Source organism: Chelonia mydas, chromosome 7 (assembly GCF_015237465.2).
Source record: "Chelonia mydas isolate rCheMyd1 chromosome 7, rCheMyd1.pri.v2, whole genome shotgun sequence".
NCBI lineage: Eukaryota > Metazoa > Chordata > Testudines > Cheloniidae > Chelonia > Chelonia mydas.
The window spans coordinates 32,072,903-32,099,489 of NC_057853.1; the positions used below are offsets into that span (position 1 = coordinate 32,072,903).

General features: G+C 54.1%; 1 protein-coding gene and 1 long non-coding RNA gene across 33 annotated transcripts in view; one reads left to right on the forward strand and one right to left on the reverse strand.

Moving 5' to 3' along the window:
* Positions 1-434: 434 nt before the first annotated feature.
* Positions 435-26,587, reverse strand: part of NRXN2 (neurexin 2) — a 274,349-nt gene continuing 248,196 nt past the window's right edge. For 20 of the 32 annotated variants that reach the window (XM_043551330.1, XM_043551335.1, XM_043551326.1 and 17 more), the window contains 3 exons: positions 25,167-25,489; positions 16,741-16,819; positions 435-4,646 (listed from right to left, as the gene is read on the reverse strand). In XM_043551330.1, coding sequence (XP_043407265.1) covers positions 3,751-4,646; positions 16,741-16,819; positions 25,167-25,489 — 1,298 coding nt within the window. In that variant the 3' untranslated portion in view covers positions 435-3,750. The remainder of the gene's footprint in view (positions 4,647-16,740; positions 16,820-25,166; positions 25,490-26,587) is intronic. The other 12 variants (XM_037904496.2, XM_037904495.2, XM_043551343.1 and 9 more) reach the window with 1 other exon arrangement.
* LOC122466580 lies at positions 18,878-24,170 on the forward strand. Its single transcript, XR_006292210.1, has 3 exons — positions 18,878-19,199; positions 19,876-20,071; positions 23,509-24,170. It is a non-coding gene; the product is annotated as an uncharacterized LOC122466580 (long non-coding RNA).

The window sequence follows — 26,587 nt, forward strand, 5'->3', positions numbered from 1 at the left end:
GTGCCTATGTGGCAGAGTAGGGCCTTCATCTCAGTCTGGGAGGTTTGTGCAGCGCCCAGCACAATGGGAACACGGCCGCTCATGGTTGGGGGATCTGTGCAATGCCTGGTGCAATGGGGTCCCTGATCTTGATTGGGGTCTGTGCAGCACCTGGCACAAGTGGGCCCCTGATCTTCCTCAGCAGTGGGGGTGTTGTGCAGTGCCTGGCATGACTAGGGCCCTGATCTTGGTTGGAGTCAGTGCTGCACCTGTGTGACAGGAGCCCTGATCTCGGCCCAACACCAAGCCTGACAGGGCCCCACTCTTTGTTGGATGCTACTGCAATATAACCCATAGTAGGCAAGGTACAAAGCAATGGAGAAACAGGCCCTCAGTCAATCCCTTAACCATCTCTTGGCCTGGTCTGCCCACACAAAATGAGGACTAGAACTACAGAGTTGTACGAAGTATAGAATCAACTGTATTCCCCTTTGCGGTAATGTACATGGGTTGAAAGGTTTTTTTTTGACTTCATCATAATTGGTAACACTTTACAGTAACATTGAAGAGTACAGGAAGTTTACAGGGTAAATATGCAGAACCACAGAGTATTTCCCCCAAAACAATCAGGAAGGGGTTTCTGTTCGTTAAAAAAACCAAACCAGAACTGATACAAAAAGAATGAATTAAAAATTTATTTCCTCCCCACCTGGAATGCTGCAAAGGAAAAAGATTGGGAATTCTCTTGTTAAAATAAACCAATCTCTCTCTCAATATTTTAAAAAGAGGATATTCATCAGTGTCATATTTTTAAAATAGAGTTTGCAATCTTCATTTCTCCGCCCGAGCCCCTCCCCCAAACAAAAATAAAGTATTAATAATGTACAAATTAATTTACAGTTGATAATGTTCATTACACTCCTAGAGAAACGGCCAGAAATCCCCCTCCTTCACCCTGCAGACAGTTCCATTAAGTGGCAACGTTTGGAATGAAGGAAACTCCAATAATAATCTGCATCTTTAAAAAAAAATGTTGTTTTTTTGGTAAGAGAAAAATACAGAACTCGAGCTCATGCAATGGTCCAAGATGCTGAGAGATGCCCACCAAATTTCACATTGGCTAACATTCTCCAAAGCACTTAAGGGATTTAGGAGCCTAAATTTCATTTTCCAAAAGTGTAGGAGCCTAAATACCCTGGAAACTTTGCAAAATGTGATGCCTTTTCTTAAAAAAAAACACCTCAAGCCTTAAAAGTAATATGAAATGATTTCAGTTCACAGCTTACAATGGCAGATATATCACGCTCTCTCCATCTCGCTGCTAGCCCCTTTTGGCATTTTAGCTTTGAAGGCGAGGGGAGTTTGCAATAACTTTGCCAGGCTTGAGAAATTGAACTGCCTATTTCACCTGCATCCTATCACTTTGAAAGAAAGAATTCCGATCCAAATCCCTCGCCTCCTGACACCCTTCCCAGCGATGGGCTTGATCCTGGTAGGGCTGGAGTTCTCCAACCCCAATCCAGCACAGCTCCCTTGCTTTATTCATGATACGGCCCCAGAGAAAAGGGGTTTACTGCTAGATCTAGCAGATGGACAGTGAGATCTGATGGCTAGGAGTTGGCGCCAATAAGATGCATGTTTTTAATGGAGAACATGAGGAATGAAATTTTAGAGCCATTCCCTGAGGGATGTAGAGGATTCTTCATCCCTTGAGGGCTTTCTATCATCCAATAGATATGGTTCAATTGGCACGCAAGTCATGGGCTGGGTGCAAGAACCTCTGGGCAAAATTCTGCCATGTCTCCCTTCCAATCTGTGACTCTTTCCCTACTGGCTTTGACCGGATGACCCCCGTGCTTTGAGCTAGGCAGGTGCTGAAGTGCGTTGCTGCATCGGAACCAGCTGGAAAGCACCCGACAGAGCAAGGCCCCATGGCACTGACCTGTCTGGAAGCAGGGGGCCGGCCCTGTCGGCCAATTTGCACGCAGAAGGATGGGCTGGAGTCTTGCAGAAATATGATCAAAGATGGGAGTTGGTCTCCAGCGGCCGTGCCCAGAGATCATCGAGGGATCCTACCTGTAACGTGCCACACACCTCAGTGGGGAGAAATTTTTTGTCTCTAGCTCCTTTTCAAACATCCTTCCAAACCCTCTTTGATTCTTCTGTGTTAAACTGTCCACACATATACCTTATATAATATATATATTTTTATATATATATATTTTATATATATATATAGAGCTCTCTTTATATATAGTCAGTTGAAAAGCCTTTCCAATTCTCCCAGTGAGGGGAGAAGGTGCGGGTGAAGGAAATAGTCCAACGCCTCCACCCCCCACTTCATTTGCAAATTCCCATCAACAGCTGCTTACCCCCCTGTTCTGGATACCTTGAAAGAACAATACAATTTAAGGACATGCTCTGAGAAGACACTTAAAGGATGATCACAATAGCACCTTGGCATGGAGAAAACGGGATGGGAGTGGAGGAGCACGGGGGAAAAGGAATTATGCCATCAATCCCCTAGAAAACAGAACAGAAACATCGTATATTTTCCCATCTCCCCCACCCCCACATATCCCGAGCGGGTAGCCCCAAACCAGTGTCAGCTCCCGTCGCTGTTGTTTCACAAAAACCAACACCATCCCAACTCTAACCCTTTTGAGAGTAGCACCCCCTTTTGTTACTACAGAGCAGAGAGCCGAATAGCCGATCAGTTCCATAGTTGGACAAGATCCATGTTAACTGCTTTATTTACCACCATCGTTATTAATGGATTCATTTTTATTTTCCCGAGAGTTCGTGACTTTGTTTGTTTCGGTTCAGTTTACTCCACACATTTCCAAGACTCTGACACATTAACAAAGAGAGAGAGAAAAATCAGTTATAATTAAAGAAACCCCCCCCCCCTTTTATTGTTTTAATGATAATTCCGAGAGAGACCGATTTTTCGTCCCCAAAATCTTTGCCCAGCCAAGTTTTCTGGATCCAGCTGTATCCTGCTCCGCATTGGAATTTTGTCGATAGTTATGAAAGAAAAATCAAATCTTTTGTATCCCAATTGGATTAGTCTGTTTCCAAACAGGGCATGGGAGAGGGGTCTAAAAGGGGTGGGGAGATGTACCCCAAAGTTTCATCTGGATGAGGAGGCATCTAACCTTCTGGAATAACAAAGGGGGGAATCAGCTGTCACCTATAAATATATATATATATATATATATATATTTATAGGCAAAATCCTGGCTCAGCTTTATCTAGGGAGCTCCGAAGCCTTCATCAATCCATCTACCCCACCCCCAAATCTTTGTTTTCTGTTCGCTCTCCGAGTGGTCGCTTATTTCCGGTGCCAACCTCTAACCATGGCGTGTGTGATCTGATCGCCCCCTGCTGTGTTCTTTCCCCCACTTCGTTTGCTAAAAGGAAAACAAATTAAACAAACCCCCAAGATCTGAAGGAATCCGGGGTGGGGGAGGAGGGGAAGCGAGCATGATTTTGATTTTGGGGTGGTTGTTATTAATTTTTGAGGATGAACTGAAAATTTAAAAAAGGGGGAAATGAACAAACTGAAACCAGTGCAGGGTGGGGGTGGGGGGCAGGATCCACTGGTTGCCTCTGTGATGCAGAAGGAGGAGAAAGGAAAGCTGGGAGGTTTCGTTGGTCTCTTGTATCCAAAGGTTGGCATGATTTGAGCGGTCTCACCCTGCAATCGTCTCTCTCGCGCGCTCGCCACCAGAGGGACAGGAGGGAGGCGGGGCCGGGGGGGGCGGAGACTCACACATAATACTCCTTGTCCTTGTTTTTCTTGCTCTTGCTGGGGGTTTTGGTGGCAGAGGTGGGTTTCTCCTTCACCACCGTGCCGTTGCTCTGTGCCGAGTTGCTGATGTAGTTCCGGCTCTGATCCACCTGGTAAGAGCCTTCGTCCCGGTTTCGGTACTTGTACATGGCATAGAGGAGGATGAGGATGCACAGGGCGGCCGCCGCCACAATGCCGACCACCATCCCCGTGGTGCTGCTAGATTCGCGGATCACCTCGACGGCCCCTGGGGGACCCCTCTCCCCCGAGCCGGTGGGGTTAGCTGTGGGTAGATTGTGGAAATTGGGGGAAGACGTTATACCGGGGTACTTATGCCTGTTACGGTTGTCGAGTTCAAAAGAGGTGGGCAGAGGGGGGTACTGGTCTGGGTGGGACTTGGGGGCCTCGCGATTGTTCATTTTGCCGGCGGGGATGTTACGGACCAGATCGGGAGAGGCAGTGGAGGTCAGGAGCTCAGGGATTGAGGATGAAGCCGGCACTCCTGTCCTAATGTTGGGCCTGAAGCCTTGGGACTTTTTAGATGCTCCATCTGGCCTGGCCAGCAGGGTCCTATCTGTGACCAAGGGGAATGTGGTGTAAAAATCTTCGTCATCAGTAGGGGGCAGGCTGGAATCGAAGACCTCGCCCGAGGCGTAACCGGAAGCCTCAATGCCCTCTTCGCAATCGCTGTCCTCTTGGTCGGCTAAGCATGGGGGTTTTTGATTGGCGGAAGGGGCTAGGGTGTCTCTGGTGGTCTCTATTACGGTTAGGAAGGGGCCAAAGGTAGGAGGCGGGGGTATGAATGGAGACCGGGTGGCAATTGGTGGGGTGTCTAAGGAATCTTCGGTAATTATGGGCAATACTAATTCACCTCCTAGAACAGAGAGAAATAAAGGGGGAAGAGAAACAGAAAAGGAGAGATGGGTTAATACGAACCGGAGGAAAAACTGCCCCATTTGGACACAAGAAACTGAATCAAACTGATTAACTGAATTTAAAACTAGACTCGTTCCCCAATCTCTGGCTGCTTTTTAAACGAATCTTTACGACTGTTTTTCGTTTTAAACTGTAGCTTTTTACAACAAAATCTAGAGAAATCATAAATTTAAAGAAAAAGAATTAAAAAAAAAGAAATTAGTCATTTAATGCAAAAAAATTAAACAGATTTTCAAACAGCAGAATTAAGTAATAATAAAAGAAAAAACCTAATTGCAAACTGCTTTTCACATTTCTTTTTATTCCCCTCTTTTTCTCTTTCATTTCATTTTTTCCCTTTTCTTTTCGTTTTAAAAATAAGAGAGCAAACCACAGAATTCAATCAACTTACATCAACAAATTGGCCATGTGATTTTAGCATGAAGAAAAAAAATTACAAAAAAGAAAACTAGGTAAGAATGTTTTTTTGGAGAAAAACAACTTTTTTTTCTTTCTTTTTTTTTAAAACATCTCTTTTCTCTACCACTTGCCTTTTCAATTATCTCTCTAGAGTCAATTCTATGTTTCTTTCTTTCTCTCTTTCCATCTAGATGTATTTCTCTTTCTATCTATACTCTTTCTTTCTAGATTCATTTGTGTCTATATTCTTTGATCTTTCTTTCTAACTAGATTTGTTCCTTTTTCTAGATTAATTTATCCATAGTCTTTCTGTTTAGATACATTTTCTTTCCTCTCTCTCTCTCTGTGTTCTTTTATCTATCTTCTTTCTTTTTATCTAGAGTCATTTCTGTTTCTATCTATACTATTTCTACATTAATTCCTGTGTCTGTCTATATTCTTTTTTCTGTCTAGCTGGATTAATGTCTCTTTCCTTCTAGATTCATCTATAGTTTTTTCTCTCTAGACATATTTACTTTTTTACTTTCATTCTATCTAGATTAATTTTTCTTTCTACATCCATTTCCTTCTTTTCACCTATATAGATTCATTTCTGTTTCTTTCTATATTAATTTATCTACCTTTTTCTTTATTAATTTTCTTTCTAGATTCATTAATCTATGGTCTTTCCATCTAGATGCATTTTCCTTCTTACTTTCATTCTTTCTTTCTAAATTAATTTCTCTTTCTGTCTACCTATCTAGATTCATTTTTCTTTCTTTTTCTGCATATTTTAAAATCTTTCCCTCCCCCCCACCCAGACACACTTTTCAACTCTGTCTGTCTGCATTTTCCATTCCCACCTCCCACCTCTCCCTCCCCCCCAACTTTTTTTTTTACATCTGGCAATCAAAGTTGATGTTGAAATGACAAGGACACTGCACACATTATTTTGGTCCTTTGACTGTAAATTTGGCGGGTGTGTGTTGGGAAAATACACGTTTAAAAAACATACGTAACTATATTTTCAGTAGCTGTTTTGACAGATCTATGGGCTCTGTGCCTATTAGAACTGGAAAGAAAGCAGACAGAGGGACAGATGCCTAGCCCCACTGACATCAACAGGAATAGAACCCAGGAATCCTGACTGCCAGTTCCATCTGCTTGACCTGTTAGACCCCACGCTCCTCTCAGAGCTGGGGATAAAACCCAGCAGTCCTGACTCCTATGCAGTTACAGCCCATTGCACCAGCTGAGGATGAGAACCCCAGGAGTTTGGCAGACCATTCCCAGTATGTGCCATTCCCATCAGCCGGTTCCCAGTTTCCTCACCAGCTTCTCACTGGACAGTGCCAAAGCCATGGGCTCCCTAGCTTCACCAATCTTCCTGGCTGTAACAGGGTTAGAACTCCCAACTCTGCTGCCCCTAAGCTGCCCACCAACCGGAGCTAAACGAGTTAACTGTGCGGGGCTCTGTCACACAGAGCTGTGACTCTGATTCCTCCCAGGAGAGGGCAGTGGCACCCTCTTCCCTGCCACTTCATTACAGCCCAGCCTGTAGTAGCGGTGCTGTGTCTGTGCAGCGATTGGGGCTGCCTGCCAAGATAGAATCCAGGGGCACCAGGGATCCCAAGGCCAAGCCTCTACAGGCTGTCCCAAGGGGTGAGGCTATTAGTGCCTATGCAGTGGGCAGTGTTCCCTCTAATTTTTCCCACACATGTGTGGAATGAATTTTATTATGTGCACATCACCTTCATATTGGTGCACATAACAAAATTAATGTGGTGGGGAGGGGCTGAGGGGTTCAGAGTGTGGGAGGGGGCTCAGGGCACGGGCAGAGGGTTGGAGTGCGGGGGGCTGAGAACTCCAGCTGGGGGTGCGGGCTCTGGGGTGGGGCCAGGGATGAGGGGTTTGGGATGCAGGCTGCCCCCGGGCTACAACAGGGAGAGAGGACTCCCCCCAGCTCTCTCTTCCCACAGCAACACCTGGGCTGAGGGAGAGAGGTGTCTCTCACAGGCCAAGGCAGGTCCGGCCGGGGCTGGGTTGGGTCAGCCAAGGGGTGCCTCCCCCCGGCTGTGGCAGGTCCGGGGCTGGGTTGCGGCTGGGGGCCTCTCCCAGGCCATGGCAGGTCTGGGTTGGGGTTGAGTCGGGTCCAAAAAAGGGGTGCCTCTCCCCACCGTGGGAGGACTGGGTTGGGGCCTCCCCCAGCCGCAGCAAGTCTGGGGCTGGGCTGGGTCGGGGATGGGGGAGGGGTGCCTCTCCCCACCACGGCAGGTCTGGGGCTGGGCTGGGCTGGGGCTGAGCGTCGCGCGGCTGCTTACAGGGAACTTAGGCAGTGAGCTCATAAACCTGCATATGTGGTCACACCACCAGTGGGAGCTGTGATTGGGTGGGGAGTGCATGCGAATGCACGCAACAGAGTCACTACCCTCCATGGTTTACAGACCAAAATCTCTGCTCCGGCTCCGCTTACAGGGAAGGAGCCAACGTGGAAGGGAAAAGAGTTACACAACAGCTTGAAGCAAGTGGTTTAGTGCTCTGGGAGTCAGGACTCCTGGGTTCTTTTCCTGGATCTGGATGGGAAGTTGAGTCTGATGGTTAGAGCAGGGGGGCTGGGAGCCAGGACTTGGGAGGGTAGTGGTTAGATCAGGGGTAGGTAGGTGTCAGGAGCCCTGAGGGCTGCGGCCTGTTTCTCTGTTGCTTTACCAGCGAGTCACTTCACTCAGCCGCCCCATCATTTGCAATATCAGAGATCAAACAAGACCACTCCGCAAAGGAGCGTATGGGGTGGAATTAGCTACGTGCAGTGCTTTGAGCTCCCACAGCTCATGCGCCAGGTGGTGTGGAATATGAGGGTGACCCTCCTTTACAAGGCTGCGGTAGGTATTTAAACGATGTGTGTGTTCTCAGTGCCCCCTCCTGCGGGGGGGGGGGGGGAAGAGGGACAGTGTAAGCAAATCACTGCTTAGCCACAGCCCTCAGTCAAGCCTGGGACTCAGAGCTGTGACCTGACATGGGGTCTCAAGGGGAAGAGGATGTTGGCGACTGAGTGAGTTTATGAAGGAAGCTCACAAGAGATCAGCTTAGTCAAGCTGCAGGGTGGCATGAGATCTGGCTCCAGGTACCCAATAGGTGCAAAAGACACTGGGTGGGGGGAGAATGGCTTGGAGGGAAATTAGCGGCTATGGGATGAACAGGAGCAAAGGATAAAACTTGGAGGGGGATAAACTGTAGGAGACAATCCTGGCCACTGGTGGTGGAGGGAATAGACTGTAGGTGCCAATCTTGGCTGGTTGAAAACACACTGATGGAAAGGACAGCTCCAGAAGCAGGGAGTGGAGTCCATAACTATCAAGTGTCAGGGAGTTCCGCAGGCTAACGATGGAGTGTACAAATGGAGTCACTTGACACGTGTGGCCTAGAATTTCACTGGGGGTTCCTGAATGGTGAGTGAAGGTGAATAGCAGATCCCAGCTGCCTGTCTAGATCAAGCCCGTCCTTTTAGACCCCTCTAGTATATCCCCCTCCCCTTCATCTCCTTGCTGAGCTAAACACCCTGATCTTGCCAGCCTCCTCTGCTTCCAAGTATTGAATTGTTTTCATTGCCCTGTGATTTCTGTCAAGCTGGGGCCATCTCATAGATTTACACAATGGCACGAGACTATTCTGCTGTATAACATTCTCTCTGCTTCTGCACACACACTTCTGGTCTATTCTGCACTGGTTGAGTGCTGCTGTGCACTGAGCAGAGGTTACAAGTGAGCTGCTAGAGGGCACTGTGCTGCTGGGAGTGGGGTGGGGACTCAGTAGGAGGCACTCTCTCCCCAAGGTCAGTACTAACCCTAATGTGGCACTAGGGGGTGCTGTGCTTCAAGCAGTGGTGCACGTTAGCCATAGGGATAGTCAGCTGCATCTCAGCACTGGGTGGATCCTTGTATAGATGGGCCCTCATTACCCCACCCCAGAGGCAGCTGCATCGCCACACTGGCTGAGGGATCCCTATAGCTCATCTAGCTCAGAGTCGCATACATTAGCTCAAAATTATCATTAAAAGCATTCATTGTCAGCTGAGGAAAACAGAGTCAGGGCTTCATTATGGTTTGAAAGGCAGCAGTAAATAATAGGGAAGGAAAAGCTTCTCCCTACAATTGCACACGCCAACGCCAAAGTCTCCAGTGGTTGACAGAGACTCCACCCCCCCTCCTGGACAGATCAGAAATGGAAACTGCCACCCCACTCCCTAGGCCCACGCGCTTTGGGGAGCGACCGTAGCCCTGTCACTGGGCTGGAAAGATCTGGCCAGACCCTTTATTACAAGCCTTGCTCGATTGTTGGTATGACAGGTTGTAATGGTATTCTGGGCTGGCTGGGCCCATCAGTCTGACCTGGGGCAGGGAGGCAGAAGATACTGGGCTGGCTGGGCCCATCGGTCTGACCTGGGGCAGGGAGGCAGAGGATACTGGGCTGGCTGGGCCCATGGGTCTGACCGGGCCCATGGGTCTGACCTGGGGTGGCGGGGGGATACTGGGCTGCCTGGGCCCATGGGTCTGAGCCAGGGTGGCAAGGGGAGGGGGGAATACTGGGCTGGCGGGGGCTATGGTCTGGCCCGTGGTGGCAGGGAGACAGGGGATACTGTATCACCCAGTCCCGGCGTACCAGTCCATGTGCTGAGTTGCCTTGGCTGGGGATGGGCTGGTTTGTGCTGGTGGCTGAGTGCAAAGGATTCCAGGCTGACACGGCAAAGCCTGGCCCAGTAGCTGGGGCTGCAGAGTTGGGGGCTGGGGGCAGCAGCCAACCCCTTCCCTCACAGAGTATCCATCAGCTCCCTGAGAGCCAGCGCCAGGGGGTCAGGAGCCATCAGCTGGGCCCAGAACACCAGGAGAGTTTTTCAAGGTTCTCTCCTGTTTGGTGGTCTTTCTTTCGATTCCAGAGCCCCAGCCCGCCCTGGGGCACAGTCACTGCATGACAACACTGGCCCCTGCTGCAGAAGCGCGTGGGCTGCAGCTCCTGGCTTCTCCCTGTACCCCGACATTGTATTTGCTGATGCAGGGTCCCAGCTCCCTCTGCTCTGCCCTGCCCCCATTGCACCTGTGCTCTCCGGCAGCTCCAGGCTCAGGGGCTCTTCACCTGCCCTCACCCAAGCCAGGACCTGTGGGGGGGGCAGGAAGACAAGGAAGGGGCAGGCCAGCCCACTGTTTGCAGGAGAGGATGAGGGAAGGAGCAGGGGCAGGTCAGTACATTGTTTGCAGGTGAGGAGGGGGAAGAGGGAGTGGGCCAGCCCATTGTCTGGGGGAGAGGAAGAGGGAAAGGGAGCAGAGCAGCCCATTGTCTACAGCAGAGAGCAGGGAAGAAAGGAAAGTAAAGGAAGAGGGAGCAAAGGTCCCCCTGCCTCCGCTCTCCTGCTGGTGATAGCTCACCTTACCTGAGCTTTCATGAGCTACAGCTCACTTCATCGGATGCATCCAATGAAGTGAGCTGTAGCTCACGAAAGCTCATGCTCAAATAAATTGGTTAGTCTCTAAGGTGCCACAAGTCCTCCTTTTCTTTTTGCGAATACAGACTAACACGGCTGTTACTCTGAAACCTGTCACCTTACCTGATCACTCTGGTTACAGTGTGTATGGTAACACCCATTGTTTCATGTTCTCTGTGTATATAAAATCTCCCCACTATATTTTCCACTGAATGCATCCGATGAAGTGAGCTGTAGCCCACGAAAGCTTATGCTCAAATAAATTTGTTCGTCTCTAAGGTGCCACAAGTACTCCTGTTCTTTTTACAGATACAGACTAACACAGCTGCTACTCTGAAACCTGTCAAGCTGCTAGGCTCTCTCTACCTCCCCCTCCTCTGCTGAGGGTGGGGGGAGAAGAGCTCAGCCTGTCTCCTGCTGCAGTCCTGATTAGTGGCTCTCCCCCACCCAGAAGTGGGTGGGGGTTCCTGGGTGGATGGGCACATTGGTCTGATCCTGCCCCCTTGCTCTAACTGCTCAGAACTCTGGGTCCCACTGGTGTCTCTGTCACTCTGTGTCATGGCCTTGGGAGCAGGGAAGGGGAGGGGAGCACACATCCCAAAGCCACAGGGGGACAGGGACTGCCGCTGACCAAAACCCAGTCCCCTTACTGCCTTCCCGATATTAATTAAAAGCCTGCAAGAAGGTGTGTGTATGTTTTTAATGAGCAGCCTCTATCTGCTTGCTGAGCCCCTCCGTTGGGCCTTTCATTTTCTCCTGTCTCTTCTCCTCTGGTTTTTATTGTGATGCTTTTGGAAACATTTGGCAAGCGCTGCACAAAGGAGCCGCGCTACCTTTGATCACGGAGAAGAAGAGAGAAATAACATAACCGTGGCGCCGTCGGTATGGGAGGAGAAGAAAGGATGCACCAGCAATTACTCAACTGACAAGGGAGGGCCACCATATAGGGGGGAGCAGCTAATTAGTCCCTTTTTTTATTGGGGAGCTGAGCAGTAGTAGCCTGGGTGTCCACACTGAAATTAGGGCTAGGTCTAATGTAGTCTAATGCTGGACTAGGAACCAGGACTCCGGCCTGGGTTATATCCCAACTCTGGGAGGGGAGTGAGGTCTAGCGGGTTAGAGCAGGGGCTGGGACTCCTGGGTTCCTTCCTATTCCCAGCTCTGCTACTGATCTGGGGCACATTCCTTCCCCTCTTGATGCCTCTGTTTCCCCTCCCACCCTTGTCTAGTCAGATTGAGCTCCTGGGGGCACGGACTGTCTCTCCCTTTGAGCCTGTGCAGCACCTGGCCTGATGAGGACCTGATCTCAGTTGTAATCTCTAGGCACTACTGCATAATTAAGAAGAGATTGATTTGCACCATCTGGGGCTCTGCTCCTGAAGTTCCTTGGTAGCGGGTCCTTGGGAGGTTTGTCCATCTCATGCCTCCAGTCACAAAACCTAAGAGGGTGAGCACCCCCTACAGCTCCTGCTGAAAAAGGGGCCCTCCTACAGGGATGCATGTATGGACTCACCCTTGTGAGCAGTGTGGGCACAGCATGTGCACACGCACACTAAACTTGGTGCCCTAACAGCACAGATGTGTGCTAGCCAAATTACAGATCTGTGTGAACCTGGAGGCAAGACTAGAGGGGGAACCCAGAGGGGCGCTAATCCCACAGAGAAGTGTGCAGTGTATCAGTTGCTTGCAGGTAGACACCAGGCAATGTAGATCTGCAAAAGCCCATTGCATAGACACGTAACTGCAAGCCAGTTATACAGCTGGGTATGGTACCATTTGCAGTTGGGGGGGAGGGCACTGACAGCTGAAATACAGATGGAGCTGGGCAAAGAGTGAAAGGAAATGAGTTTTATCACAGAAATATCCCCTCAGTGTTTGTTACTTGACTGCTATAGAGCAGCAGCAGTGCCTAGTGAGTAGAGCACTGGCTGGGAGGCAGGATTCCTGGGTTCTATTCCCCCTCTGCCATTGCCCTTGTGGCGGTCCCTTCCCCTTGGTGCCTCTGCTTCTTCTCCCTCACTTCATCTATTCAGCATGTGAGCTCTTCATGCAGAGACTCTCTCTCACGGGGGTGTGTCCCGCTCCTGGCACAATGGGGACCTCCATGGTCAGAGCCTCTCGCTGCTGCTGTGATGTACACAAGCCCTGGTTATAGCCATGCATGAGCACAGCGGCAGGATTGAAGGGTACAGATGTGCCTTCTGCAGCTCCAGCTGTATGGGGGTGCACTGTAAATGCACAGAGGAATGCAGCTGGGTTTCATGCCCTTCCGGCTGTGCGAAATGATGCATTGAAAATCGGCAGCGCTGGGATATTGTTACAGGGGCCTGAGTCTCCAGCGACTGTAGTGGGGATTGAAGGTGAGCCGTGCTTCTGAAAACTAGGCCATGGGCCAGAACCTTAGCTGGGGTAAGTCAGTAGCTACACTGACTCCAGTGAATGCACCCTGCTGCACGGCCCATCTAGTGTCATGCTGGGGTCAGCACTGACTAAGAGGGGAGAGCGCCCCCTGCTGAGTCCCCACTCTGCTCCCTTCAGCACCACGCCCCCTAACATCAGGCTGGGATCAGATCTGACTCCAACGTGAAAGCATCCCCTGCTGAACTCCCTACAGCCTCTGGCCAGAGAGGGCTAGATGCCCGTGTGCAACCAACATCTCCCACCCAATGCCCATGTAATGCCTGCCTGGTGCAGCTCTGAATGCCATCTAACTGGCCCCCTGGCTGGCAGAGAGACGGAATGGGGGACGGGCAGGGGGAGGTATGCTGGCTGGGGTGGGGCCCTCTGTGGGTGGGTGCAGGGGGCAGATCTCCCTGCTGCTGCCCTGGCTCTGGGAAATCTCACACACAACGGGGAGGTCGACTCATCCCTGGCACAGGAGATAAACACGCACCGAAGGGTCCTGGCGCTCCCCAGACAATAAAGAATGGAGCTAATGAACCAGGCCCAGTGCAGCACCAGGCGCTCCCTGCACTGCCAGGCTCATAAATCCCCCCTTGCTTCCCATCAGGGAGGAAAATTTCATGCCCTACCAGCGCCTGGGTGATGTGGAACAGGGAGTGCGGTGGAGCGGAGGTGGTTAAGAGCAATAACCGGTGTGGATGTTGGGCGGCTGGAGGGGGGGTGGTCAATGAGAGCGTGGGATCTACCCCCACCAGCCCACGCTGCAATTTCCATTCCATTTAGAGAGGATACAAAGCCACATCAATCTGTGGCTGGGTGTGTTTCTGCAGGGACGGCGGGGTTCTGCCTGCAGCCAATGCAGTGTCTCCCATGGATGTGGCTCTCTGCTCTGCTCACTCTCTGCCTGGATTTATGTCTCTTTCCTCACCCCTCCCCTCCCCTCCCCTCCCCTCCCCTCTCCCCCCCATGCTCTCGTTCTATGCCTCTGGCCATAACAACTCTGGCTGTGATCTTGTCAGATCTTAGCACTTGGCCACAGAGGGGACTGGCGCAAAAGAACAAACCTGCGCGAGACAGCGGCTCCCCCTGGCTAAGTTGGGTTGTTACGCTGGTAGGGAGAGTGACAGAACAAACCCAAGGGGCTGGGAAGCTCACCCTGCAGTCAGTGCAGACCCCAGCGTGGAGTGGAGGGCTCAATAGGGGGCACTCTTGCCCTGGATCTGGAATTGAAGCCAGGTCTCCCTAGTCACCTGAGCGACTGAACCGTCCTTCCTCTCCCCCTCACCACTCCAGATCAGACCAACGGGCACATCCAGCCCAGTATCCTCCCCACTCCCCATTGGATCAGACCAAGGAGCCGCTCTTGCCTGGTATCACCCAATGTCCCTTGTCACTCCAGATCACTCCATAACCCACCTGCCCACCATACTGGATCAGCCCAACAGGCCCACTAACCCAGTACCTCATCTTCGACAGTGGCCAGGGCCAGCCGCTTCAGAAGCAGGTTCAAAGAACCCTGCAGTGGTGGGTCCCCCTGTCCCCAGCTGGTCCCACCCAGAGAAGTACAGTTCCTTCCATAGCCTCTGGTTATTATGCTGAATTCTACCACTGCACAGTCTGGTATCTGTCTAAAGTCCTGAGCCCTTGTTGGAACGTGGCTAAGCTCTCACTCCTGGGGAGATCCTGTGGCAGTGAGTTCCACTGGCTAATGGCATGGTGGAGGGGAGCATTTCTGGAGATCATCTGGGAACCTGATGCTTTCTATCCTCTCAGCCTGGCAACCTGAGCTGGAGCCAATCAAAGCTCCCAAAGTCCCCCTAGATCCCATTAATCATTGCCTCCCTCTGCCTCCTCTGCTCTTTGTGAGAAGTGGAGAGGGATTTAGAGGCCCTGGACACCAGCCTCCCCACCCCCCGCAGGGTACTTCTCCCTGAGGAATTCCGCAATTGCAGCATAAATGACAACATGGCACAAAGGAGCACAGCCAGGTCCCAGCAAGCCAGAGGTAAACCTCTTCTTCCTTCTGAAAAACCTCCCTGCTCAAGCAGGGAGTGTCCACCTCTTAGGTTTCCCTAGCCCTGGTTTAGCACTCAGTGAGGAGATGCAGCCACCTCTGGAGTGGGTAATGCTGTCTGTTTACACAGGGATCTGTCACCCAGTGTGGAGATGCAGCCACATCTGGTGTAGGGAATGGGGGCAGTTTCCCCTGCCTGGTGCTGAGATGCAGCCACCTCTAGGGTGGGGTGCAGCTGCTCCTTAACAGTCTGCTACAGCAATGATTCCTGAACCACTAAAGGCCCTTTCATCCTACCAGCAAATGGGAAAGGAGGTAATAAAGGGATGCTTCACAAGCTGGGCCTGAATCTGTATGGTGGGAGGGGAGTGGGATCCAGTGCTTTGAACAGTAGGGGCTGGAAGCCAGGACTCCTGGGTTCTATCCCTGGCTCCGTGAGGGGAGTGGGATCTTGTGATTAGAGAGGGGTGGAGGAGTGTGTTGGAGCCAGGACTCCCGGGTTCTATCCCTGGCTCTGTGAGGGGAGTGGGGTCTAATGGTTAGAGCAGGGGGTTGAGGGCTGGGAGCGAGGACTCCTGGGTTCTATTCCCACTTTTCCCAGTTGGGCTTGGATTTGTGTGATGGGGGAGGGGTGGCTCCAGCTAACTCTTTGGTCTTGTAAATCCTGGAGCAGGTGCTGGGAGAGAGGTGGGGTGTAGGGGAGCCATTGCACCCTCCGCCTGTCTGGAGAAAGGCAGACAGGATGGTAAGGGAGGCCGGGGGCTGAATGTGTTGGGTCAGCCAGACCCTGAGGTGTCTAAGGGTGTGGGGAGGGTGCCTGCTAAATATAGGTTTGATACTGAGGACCTGATCAGTGGGGAGGGGCAGTGGGTTAGTGTAATACAGCATAGAACTGGGGGCGGGGAGTTTATGGGGGAATCAGGGTGTGTGTGTCAGGAGCAGTGTTTGTCGGGGCGTGTGTGCATGAGGGTGCAGATGTGTGAGTTCACAGGTTTCTCTCTCTATTTGTGTGTGCATAGGGGTAAGAGGGTAGTGTTGGGTGAGTTCATAGGATTGTGTCTCTCTGTGCAGGTATCCATAGGGGTGTGCTTTCGTGTGTGTAGCACTATGTGAGTTCATAAGGCTGTGTCTTTGTGTGAGTGTTCACAAGTGTGTAGCTTTATGAGTTCACAGGGATGTGTCTTTGTGTGAGTGTGTGCATGTAGCAATGTGTCAGGTCACCAACAGGTGTTTGTGTGTGAGTTCAAAGGGGTGTCTGTGTGCACACATGAGCACAGGGATTGTGTAGGTTTGTGCATTCATGAACAGAAGTTTGTGTGTCAGTGTGTGCGCAGAGGTTTGTGCCTCTGCATGTGTGTTTCTGTGTGCATACACAGGGATGTGTGGATGTGTGTGTAAATTTGGTGCATGTGTGTGAGTGCACCTAAGTGTGTGTGTGCCTCAATGAGTGCAGGAGTGTGTGTGTGTAAAGGGATGTGTGTGTCAGTGTGTGTAGGTTAATGTGTGTGTAGGGGTGAGTGTGTGTAGGGGTTAGTGTGTCAGTGTGTGTGTAAGCAGAACAGTGTGTCAGGGTCTGTGTAGTGTGTATGGGTGTGGCTGTGTGCATGTGTAGGAGATATAGGGGGCACAGTGTGTCAGGGTGTGTGTGGGATGTGTGTCTTTGCCAGGGTGTGTGTAGAGGGGACAGTGTGTCAGGGTGTGTGTCCAGTGCACCCTTTAGAAGCCCCCTACCCACACATGCCGGCAGCAGAGAGAAGGACCCACCTGTGCTGGGCTCACACTCCTCCAGGTCCTCATCATCACTGGGGCACTCAGCTGACGCCACCAACAGGTCATCTGTGTTCTGGGGAGAGAGGAGAGCACAGCTCAGTGAGGTGGTGCAGGGCGTGCCCTCCCCGCACACAGCCCCCAGCCTGGGGCCAGCCTGGAGCTAGTGCCCCCTGGAGGGGGAGGAGTTCATGGACCATTCCTCACACCCTGAGCCTGCCAGGCCTGGGCGCTCCTCACACACTCTCATGTGTTGGTCCCCATCACCTATGGTAGGACCTCGTGCCTCAAAGTCAGTTCTCTGAGGCCTGGGCACCACTTCAAATTCAGGTCCACACAGTCACGGTGTGCTGGGGTGTGAACCCCTCCCCCTCCCCAGCCCCCATATCTACACTGCCCTAGCCCCCGGTGCAGATGCAGCTAGGCAGTGGGAAGAATGGCTCGGAGAGGCGGTGTGCCTACACTGACAGCAAAAACCTCTTCTGGCGGTGCAGGCTGCCAATATGCCGCAGGGATAGGCCAGCACCCTTGGCCTGCGTCTCCCACATCCCAGTGCAGTGCAAAGCAAGGGGGAAACCAGGCTGTGCGGTCCCACTGGGTCAGACACACAGCTTGGCTGGCGAACAGCCGCGGTCGGGTCCGGGAGCCTTGTGGATAGACACTGGCCTGGGACTCTGGAGTTCTAGCCCTGGCTCTGGGAGTGGAAGGGGGCCTAATTGTTGCGGGAGTTGGGGGTCAGGATTTGTAAGTTCTATTTCTGCCTCTGCCACTGACTTTAAGTGACTCCTTCCCCCACCCCCACTGCCTCTCCCACCCTGTGTCTTTGGGACAGGGCCTGTCTGTGTAGCACCCAATTCAAGGGGGTCCCAATCTCATCTATGCCGGGCCAGCTGGGCCCATTGGTTTAATCTAGGATGGAAGGGAGGTGGGGACACCGGGCTGCTAACCCATTCCTCTGAGCTGGGCCAGGGGGATACTGGGCTGGCTCGGTCTGGCTCCCACCTATCCATCTCCCTGTTCCCCATCCAGTGAGGGTACCATGTGGTATGGGAAGGGAGGGGCCTGCTCCCCAGCAATCAGTATTCCAGAGCTGGCTGCGGGGATCATGCTCAGCGTGTCGGAATTAACATAACAAAGACTTGGACAGGGACCCCAGGGGCAGGGAATCAATCAGGGCCCTGGCACAGCAGCAGGAATGGCAATGTGGAAGCACTGCAGAGTGTGTGTGAAGGGGGGCGATACCCCGCTGCAGTCACACAGCTAGCCCCGGTCACATGGAGCCAGCTGTATCTAATGCCTCCCCTCTCCTGCAGCCAGCTATGTCTAATCCCCTTCCCCGCATCCAGCTGTGTCTAATCCTCACCCTGCAGTCAGCGGTCTGATCATCCCCCCTCAGCCACTGGGTCTATTTCTCACCTCCCCTGCCCCCCCCCCCCCGCCCGCAGTCAGCTGTGTCTGATCGCCCCTCCCCCATGCACACAGCCAGCTGTGACAAATCATCCCCACACCTGCAACCAGCTGTGTTTGGTCATCGCCCCTCCCCCCTGCACACAGCCAACTGTGACAAATCACCCCCACACCCGCTGCAACCAGCTGTGTCTGGTCGCCACCCCTCCCCCCTGCACACAGCCAGCTGTGACAAATCCCCCACACCCAGGTGTGTCTGATTGTCACCCCTCCCTCCTGCGCTCAGCCAGCTAAGACAGATCCCTCCACCCGCAGTCAGATGTGTCTAATCCTCACCCTGTTGTAAGTCATAGCTGATCATCAGCCAGCTGGGTCTATTTCTCCCCCTTCCCCACACAGCACACAGCCAGCTGTGTCTGATAGCCCCTCCCCCTGCATAGCCAGCCAGCTGTCTGATGCCCCCCACACACCCCGCTGTGTCTAATTGCCCCTCCTCCCCCAAACAACCAGCTGTTACTGATCATTTCTCACCCCCTGCCCCCAGCTGTGTCTAATCCTTGCCTCTTCTGCAGCCAGCTGTTCTGGTTCACCCCCACCCATCTGTATCTGATCCCCACCTTTTCCTGCATTTAATCCCAAATACCCCCTCCCCTCCCCGCACCCCATGAGCCACTGCCCCTCCCTTCCTGCCTTCAGAAAGGCAGAAGCCTGCTCTGAATAGCAGGGGACATCCAGGAGCCCCTGGCCCCAAAAGCCATAGCTTGAAGGCAAATCCGGAGAGGATTTTAGGGGGCTGGTACCGGTCTCCTCTTTACAGGGTGTGGCTAGGAAGGGCAGGTCGGGTGAGGACACAGAAGGGTTGGGGCATATGCAGGCCCATGGGGGATTCCCCCTCCCGCTGGCTGTTCATTAACTCTCCCAATCTGGCTTCCTTTGGAGTTAATGGGTGATGTAGCAGGCTCCCTCCCAACCCAAGGCCTCTCCTCCACAGCACACTCACACCTCCAAGGGCTCTCCGCCTCGAGTGCTCTCAATCAGGTCCTCCTGGGGTGAGTGCTCTCAATCAGGTCCTCCTGGGCTCTTGAGCCGCTTCCCCGTGGGCCACTAGCCCCTTGAAATAGCGACTGAGGTGGCGAAGGACTTAGGGCAAGTGGAATCATGCTGCAATTCCCCAGCTAAGCACTGCTGGGCCTGGCTAGTAGGGGGACCTAGCAGGTGCTGGGGGGATCAGTAGGGGGTGCTCTCCCTTGCAGCCTGGGCTGCACTAGGAGGTGCTGTGCTGCAGGGAGTGGGGTGGGAGGCCAGCAGAGGGTGCTGGTGGGCAGGGTGCTGCAAGGCTCAGGGTAGGGGCTCAGGAGAGGCGTTCTGTCGCAGGCAGTGCTGGGGGCATGGACTGCAGGGCTCCACTGGGCGCTCGCCCCTTGCACTCAATGCAGCACAAGCTGTGGGTGGAGAGCGCTGACTGCTTTAGCAGTGCTGTGCTGCCCCTGGGGAAGGGGCTGCGGTCGGTGCCCATGTGGGCCATGCCGAGAGGGTCTGGGCATACCAGTGAACAGCAGCAGGGGAAGTGTGCCCTGCTCCTGCCAGCACGTGTCAGAGATCAACGGAGCTGCCTTGAAAAGCAGGGCTCTGGGGCAGAGCCTGACAGGAGGCCTGGAGACAAGGCTGCTTCTTAAGTGCAGAAAGGATGGGCTATGCTACCAAAACAACCCCTTCTCCCAACAGGACAGAGTCCTTGCCCGAGGGGGAAGCTGCCATTCTGCCAGGCCTTCAACAGCATGTGCCCTCCAGATGCAACGGGGACTAGAGCCCTGGAGTCCTGACTCCCAGCCCCCTGCTCTAACCACCAGCCCTCCCACTGCTGGGATGGAACCCCGAGGTCTTGACTCCCAGTCTCCATTGCTCTCTGTGCCTCCAGCTTGTAAGCTCTTCGGGGGCAGAGATGGTTTCTCACTAGGTGTCTGTGCAGAGCTGGCCCCATGGAGCCATGAACTTGGTTGGGGGTGGGGGCCTGTGCAGTGCCTGGCCCAAGGTGACCCCGATCTTAGTTGCTGGGTCTTTGCAATGCCAGGTGCGACAGGGACCCTGATCTCAGTAGTGGTTCTGTGCAATGCCTGGCATGATGGGGATCCCACTTTCTGTTAAATGCCTGGCATGATGGGGAATCCGCTCTCTGTGGGGGGGGGGCTGTGTGCTGTCCAGTGCGACAGGATGCCTGAGTGTCAGGTGGTCTGTGCAGCATGTGGCGTGACAGAAACCCTGATCTCTGTTGGGGTGGGGGGGGGGTCTGTGCAGTGCCCAGCCTGATGGGGACCAGATCTCGGTTGGGGGAGGGGTCTGTGACGTGGCTGTTACATAGCAACACACCCCCCCCCCCCAAGGCAGTCCTGTGTGATGGATCTCTGGTCTCCTCATGGCTCGGTGCCAGCGCTCCTGTGCCCCATGCTGGCCCCTCATTACAGCCATAAATCCCTCCCTAATGGGTACAGCCAGTGCATTAATCCCATCAGTATCCTGGCTTGGCCCCAACCGACTAATGAGACTCACTGTCCCTGCCATGCAACTGTGCACAGCCCCTGCCCACCACTGCCCCCTGAGCTCCACAGCCGGGCTGTCCCCCTGCCACATAGAGGAGCCATGGATGCATGTAGTCCAACTGCAAACCAGCACCACATCAAGAGGTCACTGCAACTATGTTCTATACATGGAGCATGGAGGGGCTCGTCCCCCTAGGTCCAGCCTGGGGAGCCCCCCAAAGCAAGGATCCCACACTCAGCTCTGAGCCTCCCCACTCCTAAACAGGAGGCAGTGGGTGAGCACCCAGGACAGATGAACTGCTGGGGACCTGGGACGAGGAGCTGTTCATATCCAGCACTTTCTAGTGGACTGAGCAAAGGACTCCGGGGTTCTATCCCCAGCTCTTGGAGGGGAGTGGAGTCCAGTGGGTTGCGGGGGGGCTGGGAGCCAGGTTTCCAGGTTCTATTCCCCTCTCTGCCCAGCTCACGTCTTGTTTGTGGTGGGGCTAAGCCACTGTCCCTTCCTCGTGCCCCCCCCCCCCCCCCCCCCCCCCGGGGCAGAGAACACTCTCCGGAGGGGCGCCTGGGTGCCAGAGCATAAAAAAACCCACCGCAAATAGAATCCCCTTTAAACTCCCTGCGTTTCATCTCTGAGTCATTCCCTTTCTCCCCCCGAAACCTACCCCCCCAGCCTCTCTCTCAAGGATGGGAAATCAGGCTGGTCTAATTACTGCTCTGGATGCCATGGCAACAGGAAGATGACTTTGTCAGCGATTTTTATTTTTCATACACATGGGCGTGAGGAAGAAGAAAAATCCTGTGGCTGCTGCAGCAGCAGCTCCTGGGGAGGGTGACCCCAGAGGTGAATAACGTTGTCCTACACCCTGATCTGGGCAGCACAGCACCAGCCCCTGGCCTGCCCCCTCCATCCTTCTCTGGACCCTGCCCTCTGCCCACCCACCCATGCTCCCCTTGCCTCCCCTTCTCCAGACCCCAGGTCCTGCACTCTTCCAACTTGCTCCAGCCCCTGCCCTCCATCCCTGACCACCAGGCCAAGCCCACCCATCCATCCATCCTCCCCAACCCCTTCCCTCCCCTTCGCCAGCTGCAGCTCCTGCCCACGCCATCCATCCTTGCCCAGTCCCTGCCCTCACCGCCTCCATCCTCCTCCACCCCCCTGCCTACCTCCCAGCTCCAGGCCCTGCCCACCCCTCAACCCCCACAAGCTTTAGGCCCTGCCTACCTCCCCTCCATCCTGCTCCCCGCCCTGCCCATTCCCCCTTTCCCCGCAGTTGTTTGTGTGACATTGATGTGATGCCTCTCCCAGAAATTAATTTGGGGGTTTTAAGTCCCGTTCCCGCTCTGCCCCCATCCCCGATCCCTCCATTGTGATTGCAGGGACTGCCCTCACCCCCTCCCAAAGGACTGCAGTCACCTGCCCCCTGCTGTTTCCTTGCTTGGGGGCCAGCCCTGGCTGACTCAGCCCTATTCTCAGGAGATGCCAGCTCAGGGAGCAGGGCTCCAGGGCTGTGATGTATGGCTATTGTACAGTGGCCTGGTAGGGGGATGGTACTGGCTTACCAAGAGCTGTGGATATCAAGCTGGGATGTTTTTCTAACAGATCTGCTCTAGTTCACCCAGCAGTGAATTCAGCAAAGGCCTATGCAGGAGGTTTTTCAGGAGGTCAGACTAGATGATCACAATGGTCCCTTCTGGCCTCGGACTCTATGAATCCGGCTTTGCCAAATGAACCTTTGCCTGGCTGACTGTTCCAGCTGGTCAGGAACACTTTGATGAAATGTTTCATTGCCAAAAGGGCCCATTCGTCAAAGCTCAACGTGTCCCTGGGGTCGGGGAGGCTCCGACAAATTCCCTGGCTTGAAAAAAATGTCAGAAACAAGCTTCCAAATGGCTGATTCTTTTGAACTGGAAAGATTTGGAGGGTTGGCTCAAAATGAACTTCCCTTTCCAAATTAACTTAATTCAGACCAAAGGTTACAAAAGATAAGGAAAACCAATCAAAACCACAGGGCCATGGGGCTGGGAGGGACCCCGGGTCACCGAGTCCAGACCCTGCTATCGCAGGCACCTCCATCAGAGAATCTGGGTCAGAAACAGAACCAGTTCCATCTTCAAATTGGAGAGCCACGCGCTGCCACAGGGCTGCTCCAGAACCTCCCTCCTCTGCTGAATGATTTCCATTTCCCCAACTGACAGGTTTCCCCTCAACTATGCACTGTCCACATTTTGACTTCTCCTCTGGGGACAAACGCACATGATCGTCAAAAGCCCCATGGGACAGAAAATCGTTTCCTGCCCGGCCTGACTGCCCAGATTGGTTTGAGTCACTAGCGGGTTGGCCAGAGAACGGCTCCACCAAGCCACCTCTCTCCAAGTGCTCCCAGCTTGCTAAGGGACAACACGCCAGGTCTGTTAGCATTGAGGATTCCGGCTCCAGCCTTCCGCCAGCCTGGTTTGAGGAGAGCATACTCGGGAGAACAAAAGATCCCAGCAGGGCTGAAAGGGGGACCAAATCAAGTGTGTCTGGAGAAGCTAGCCCTGCCTAGTTTGCCCTCTGGGGGAGGAGGGGCTGGTAAGGGTTTGTATCTGTGGATGCTCTTAATCTGGAATCAGTGTCCCCTCCCCACACAGAATTAATCAGGAATAGCTAGTCTGCTTTCTGTTCACCCACTCCCTCAATCCAGTTTAGCGTTCCTGTGTAGACAAGCTCCAGATAGACACGTACAGACTTCCCTTGTCTCCGATGCATTGAACCTCTTGCTAGCTGCACACCACTTTGGATTCAGAATGCTATCTGGGTGTTGTGTATCTCTGGTCACAGGCTCCCAAGGAAGCACCTGCGGGGGACCATGGTTCATCTGCAGTGTGCTGCCATCTCCCCAGGAGCGGTAAAGGTCTGGAGGAGGCCTGGCCCATGAGGGTGAGTGACAAAGTGGGCATTTTCTGTAACAGTTCTTTGAAGCCTATGTGTTTCCCCAGTATTTTGCATGGCTCCCCAATGGGAAAGAAAGGACTGTCTGCTCTCAGGGCAGGCTGGTAGACATAGGTATGAACGTCACCTTGCTGTCTGAGACTGAATGAGTCACAACCGCAAATCAATGGCAAATCCAAGAAGAGAATGGCAAACCTGATCACCAGGCCAATGCCACCTAGAGCAGCCAAGGACCCAGAGGGAGATGGATTTCCCCACTTCTCAGCAGGGAAGCTGAGCCCAGACCCCAGCTGGAGAAGAAAGGACTGGGAGGGGAAGCTGCGGGTGAAGCGCTGGCTGCTGGAGGAAACTGGCAGCTCCCACCTGGGAACAGACCGAGGTGGGCAGACAGACAGAGCCTGACCCCGGGGCTGGGCTCTGGGCTGAGCCGAATGGACTGTGCTTTAACCTTCAGCTGTCTGTGCTAAGCCACGGGCTGCCTCTGCTGGTGCCAGGTGACTAATAAACCGGTTGCCCTGGGGACGCTGCTCGAGGGTCACTGGAAATGCCGGCTGAGGGGCATCAGTCCTGAGGGGTGGCCAAGGCTCTGCCAGGAGCCTGTCTCAGCTAGACTTGCTGGGCAGAGCTCAGGGGGAAGCAGGAGGGCTGGACCCCAGAGGGTGAGTCACAGCAGGCGGGAGGCCACGTGACCTGCCCTGGAGGAAGAGTGAGAGCCCTGGGGTCTGGCACTTCCTCCAAGAGACTGTTCCAAAGCCAAGGGCACAGCCCCGAGCCTGAGGATCTGTGACAAGGGGGGCACTTAGAGACCTGGCAGGGGAACAGCAGGGCAGTGAGCCCTGCAACTATGCCAGGACAGGAGACTGGATCCCACGGGCATCCCCTGGCACCTCACCGGTCCCCTGCCTTACCTGGGAGTTGCCAACTCTGGGGGAGCCCAGGGGATGGGGATACAGGATAGGAGAAACAGCCCCCTCGCATTTTGCCTACCTTCCAAACTCCCCATTCAGCCCCCCTGGTTACCAGACCTCCCCCCACCTTCCCATATCCCCTCCGCCGAGTACCAAAGGCCCACCAACACCTTCCCATCTCCCTTTCCCAGGTACCAGACCCGCCCCACCTTCCCATCACAACTTCCCCGGCTACCAGACTGCCCCCCTCACCTTCCCATCTCAGCTCCCCCAGGTACCAGACTCCCCCCACCTTCCCATCTCCCCTCCCCTGAGTACCAGAGCCCCCTCCCACCCTTCCCATCTCCCTTTCCCAGGTACCAGACCCGCCCATCTTCCCATCTCAACTCCCCTGGGTACCAGACCCCCCCCCATCTTCCCAGATCCCTTCCCTGAGTACCAGACTCCCTCCACCTTCCCATCTCCCCTCCCCCGGGTATCAGACCAGCCCCGCACCTTCCCATCTCCCTTCTCCTGAGTACCAGAGCCCCTCACCTTCCCACCCACCCCCCCCAGGTACCAGACCCCTGCGACCTTCCCAGCTCCCTTCCCCCAAGTACTAGACCCCCCCACCTTCCTCTCTCCCCTCCCCCCACTCACCTGGGTGATGCTGTCGCGCATGGTGGGAGAGCGGCCGCGCCGCGTGGTGGTGGTGGCCATGGTGGTGGTGGTCTCCATGATGGTGGTGGACATGTCGGCCAGCAGGGTGGTGGCAGTGGTCTCGGTGGTCATGACGGAGGGCACCTCGCCCACCAACCGGAGGTTCCCCTCCACCCACACATTGGGGTCACTCTCGGCCGCCAGGGACAGCACCTTGAGCCCGTTGTAGTAGAGCCCCGAGATCTGGCCCTGGAAGGGGCGGCCCTGATCCCGGCCCCCGATCTTGATGGCGGCCTGGCTGTTAAATATTGTCAGCTGTCGACCTGCCAAGATGGGGTGAGGGGGAGTCAAGGTGGGGAAGGGAGAAAGGGGAGGGATGAGGCCCATGGAGGGAAGGAGGGATGGAGTTGCAGGGTGGGGGTCGCAGGGAAGGGAAGAATAAACAGAGAAAGAAAGATCGAGTGAATGGCGGGCCAGGAGAGAGGCAGAGCTCAGCCAGCCAGCCAGCCAGGGGCTGCAGAAGGCAGGGGTCCCTATGACAGCCCCCAGCCACTGCCCTGACTGGGGGCCACAGCGACGCCCCTTCACCACGTTCTCACTTCCTCCTCCCACTTCACTCCCTGCCAGCCACCCACCCCTGCACTGGCTCCTAACGCAGCTGCATATGGCTTCGGGCTGTCACATACCCCTCCCTCCCTCTACCCCCAACCACCCATCTTCTTCTATCCCCTCCATCCAACTCCCTCCGTCCCCAAACACATCCCCTTCTTCCATCACCGCCACCCCCTTCCATCCAACCTCCTCCTTCCCTCCATACCCAACCAAACCCACTTCTTCCATGCTCTCCAACCTCTCCACCCGCTCCCTCCACTCCCTCCCATCCATCCCTCCATCCAACCCCCTCCATCCCTCCACCCCCACCACACACCCCTCCTTCCATCTCCTCCCTCCATCCATTCATCTCCTCCTTCCATCCCCCCTCCATCTGCCCAGCTACCTCTTCCATCTATTCACCCACTCCATCTATCCACCCCCCAATCACCACCTCCTCCCTCCATCCCTCAACCACCCCCCTCCTCTCCCACATTCCTCCAAACATTATCCCTCTACACCCTCCATGTATCTGTCTCCACACACATCCTTCCATCCTCCAACCCAATCCCCCACCTCTCCATTAACAGCTCCCTGCCCGTCCATCTGCCCCCACATCCCTCCATCTCCCACACCTCCCCCCATCCAACATCCCTGAACACCCCTCCATCTATCTCCCCACACCCCTACATCTATCCGCCCCCATCCCTCCACCGCCTCCATCTCTACCCCTGCTCCACGCATTCATCCCCATACTCACTCCTCTATCTATCTATCTACCTTCCCTCCCAAACTGCCCCCCTTTCCCTCCCAGACCCTTGGGACCCATT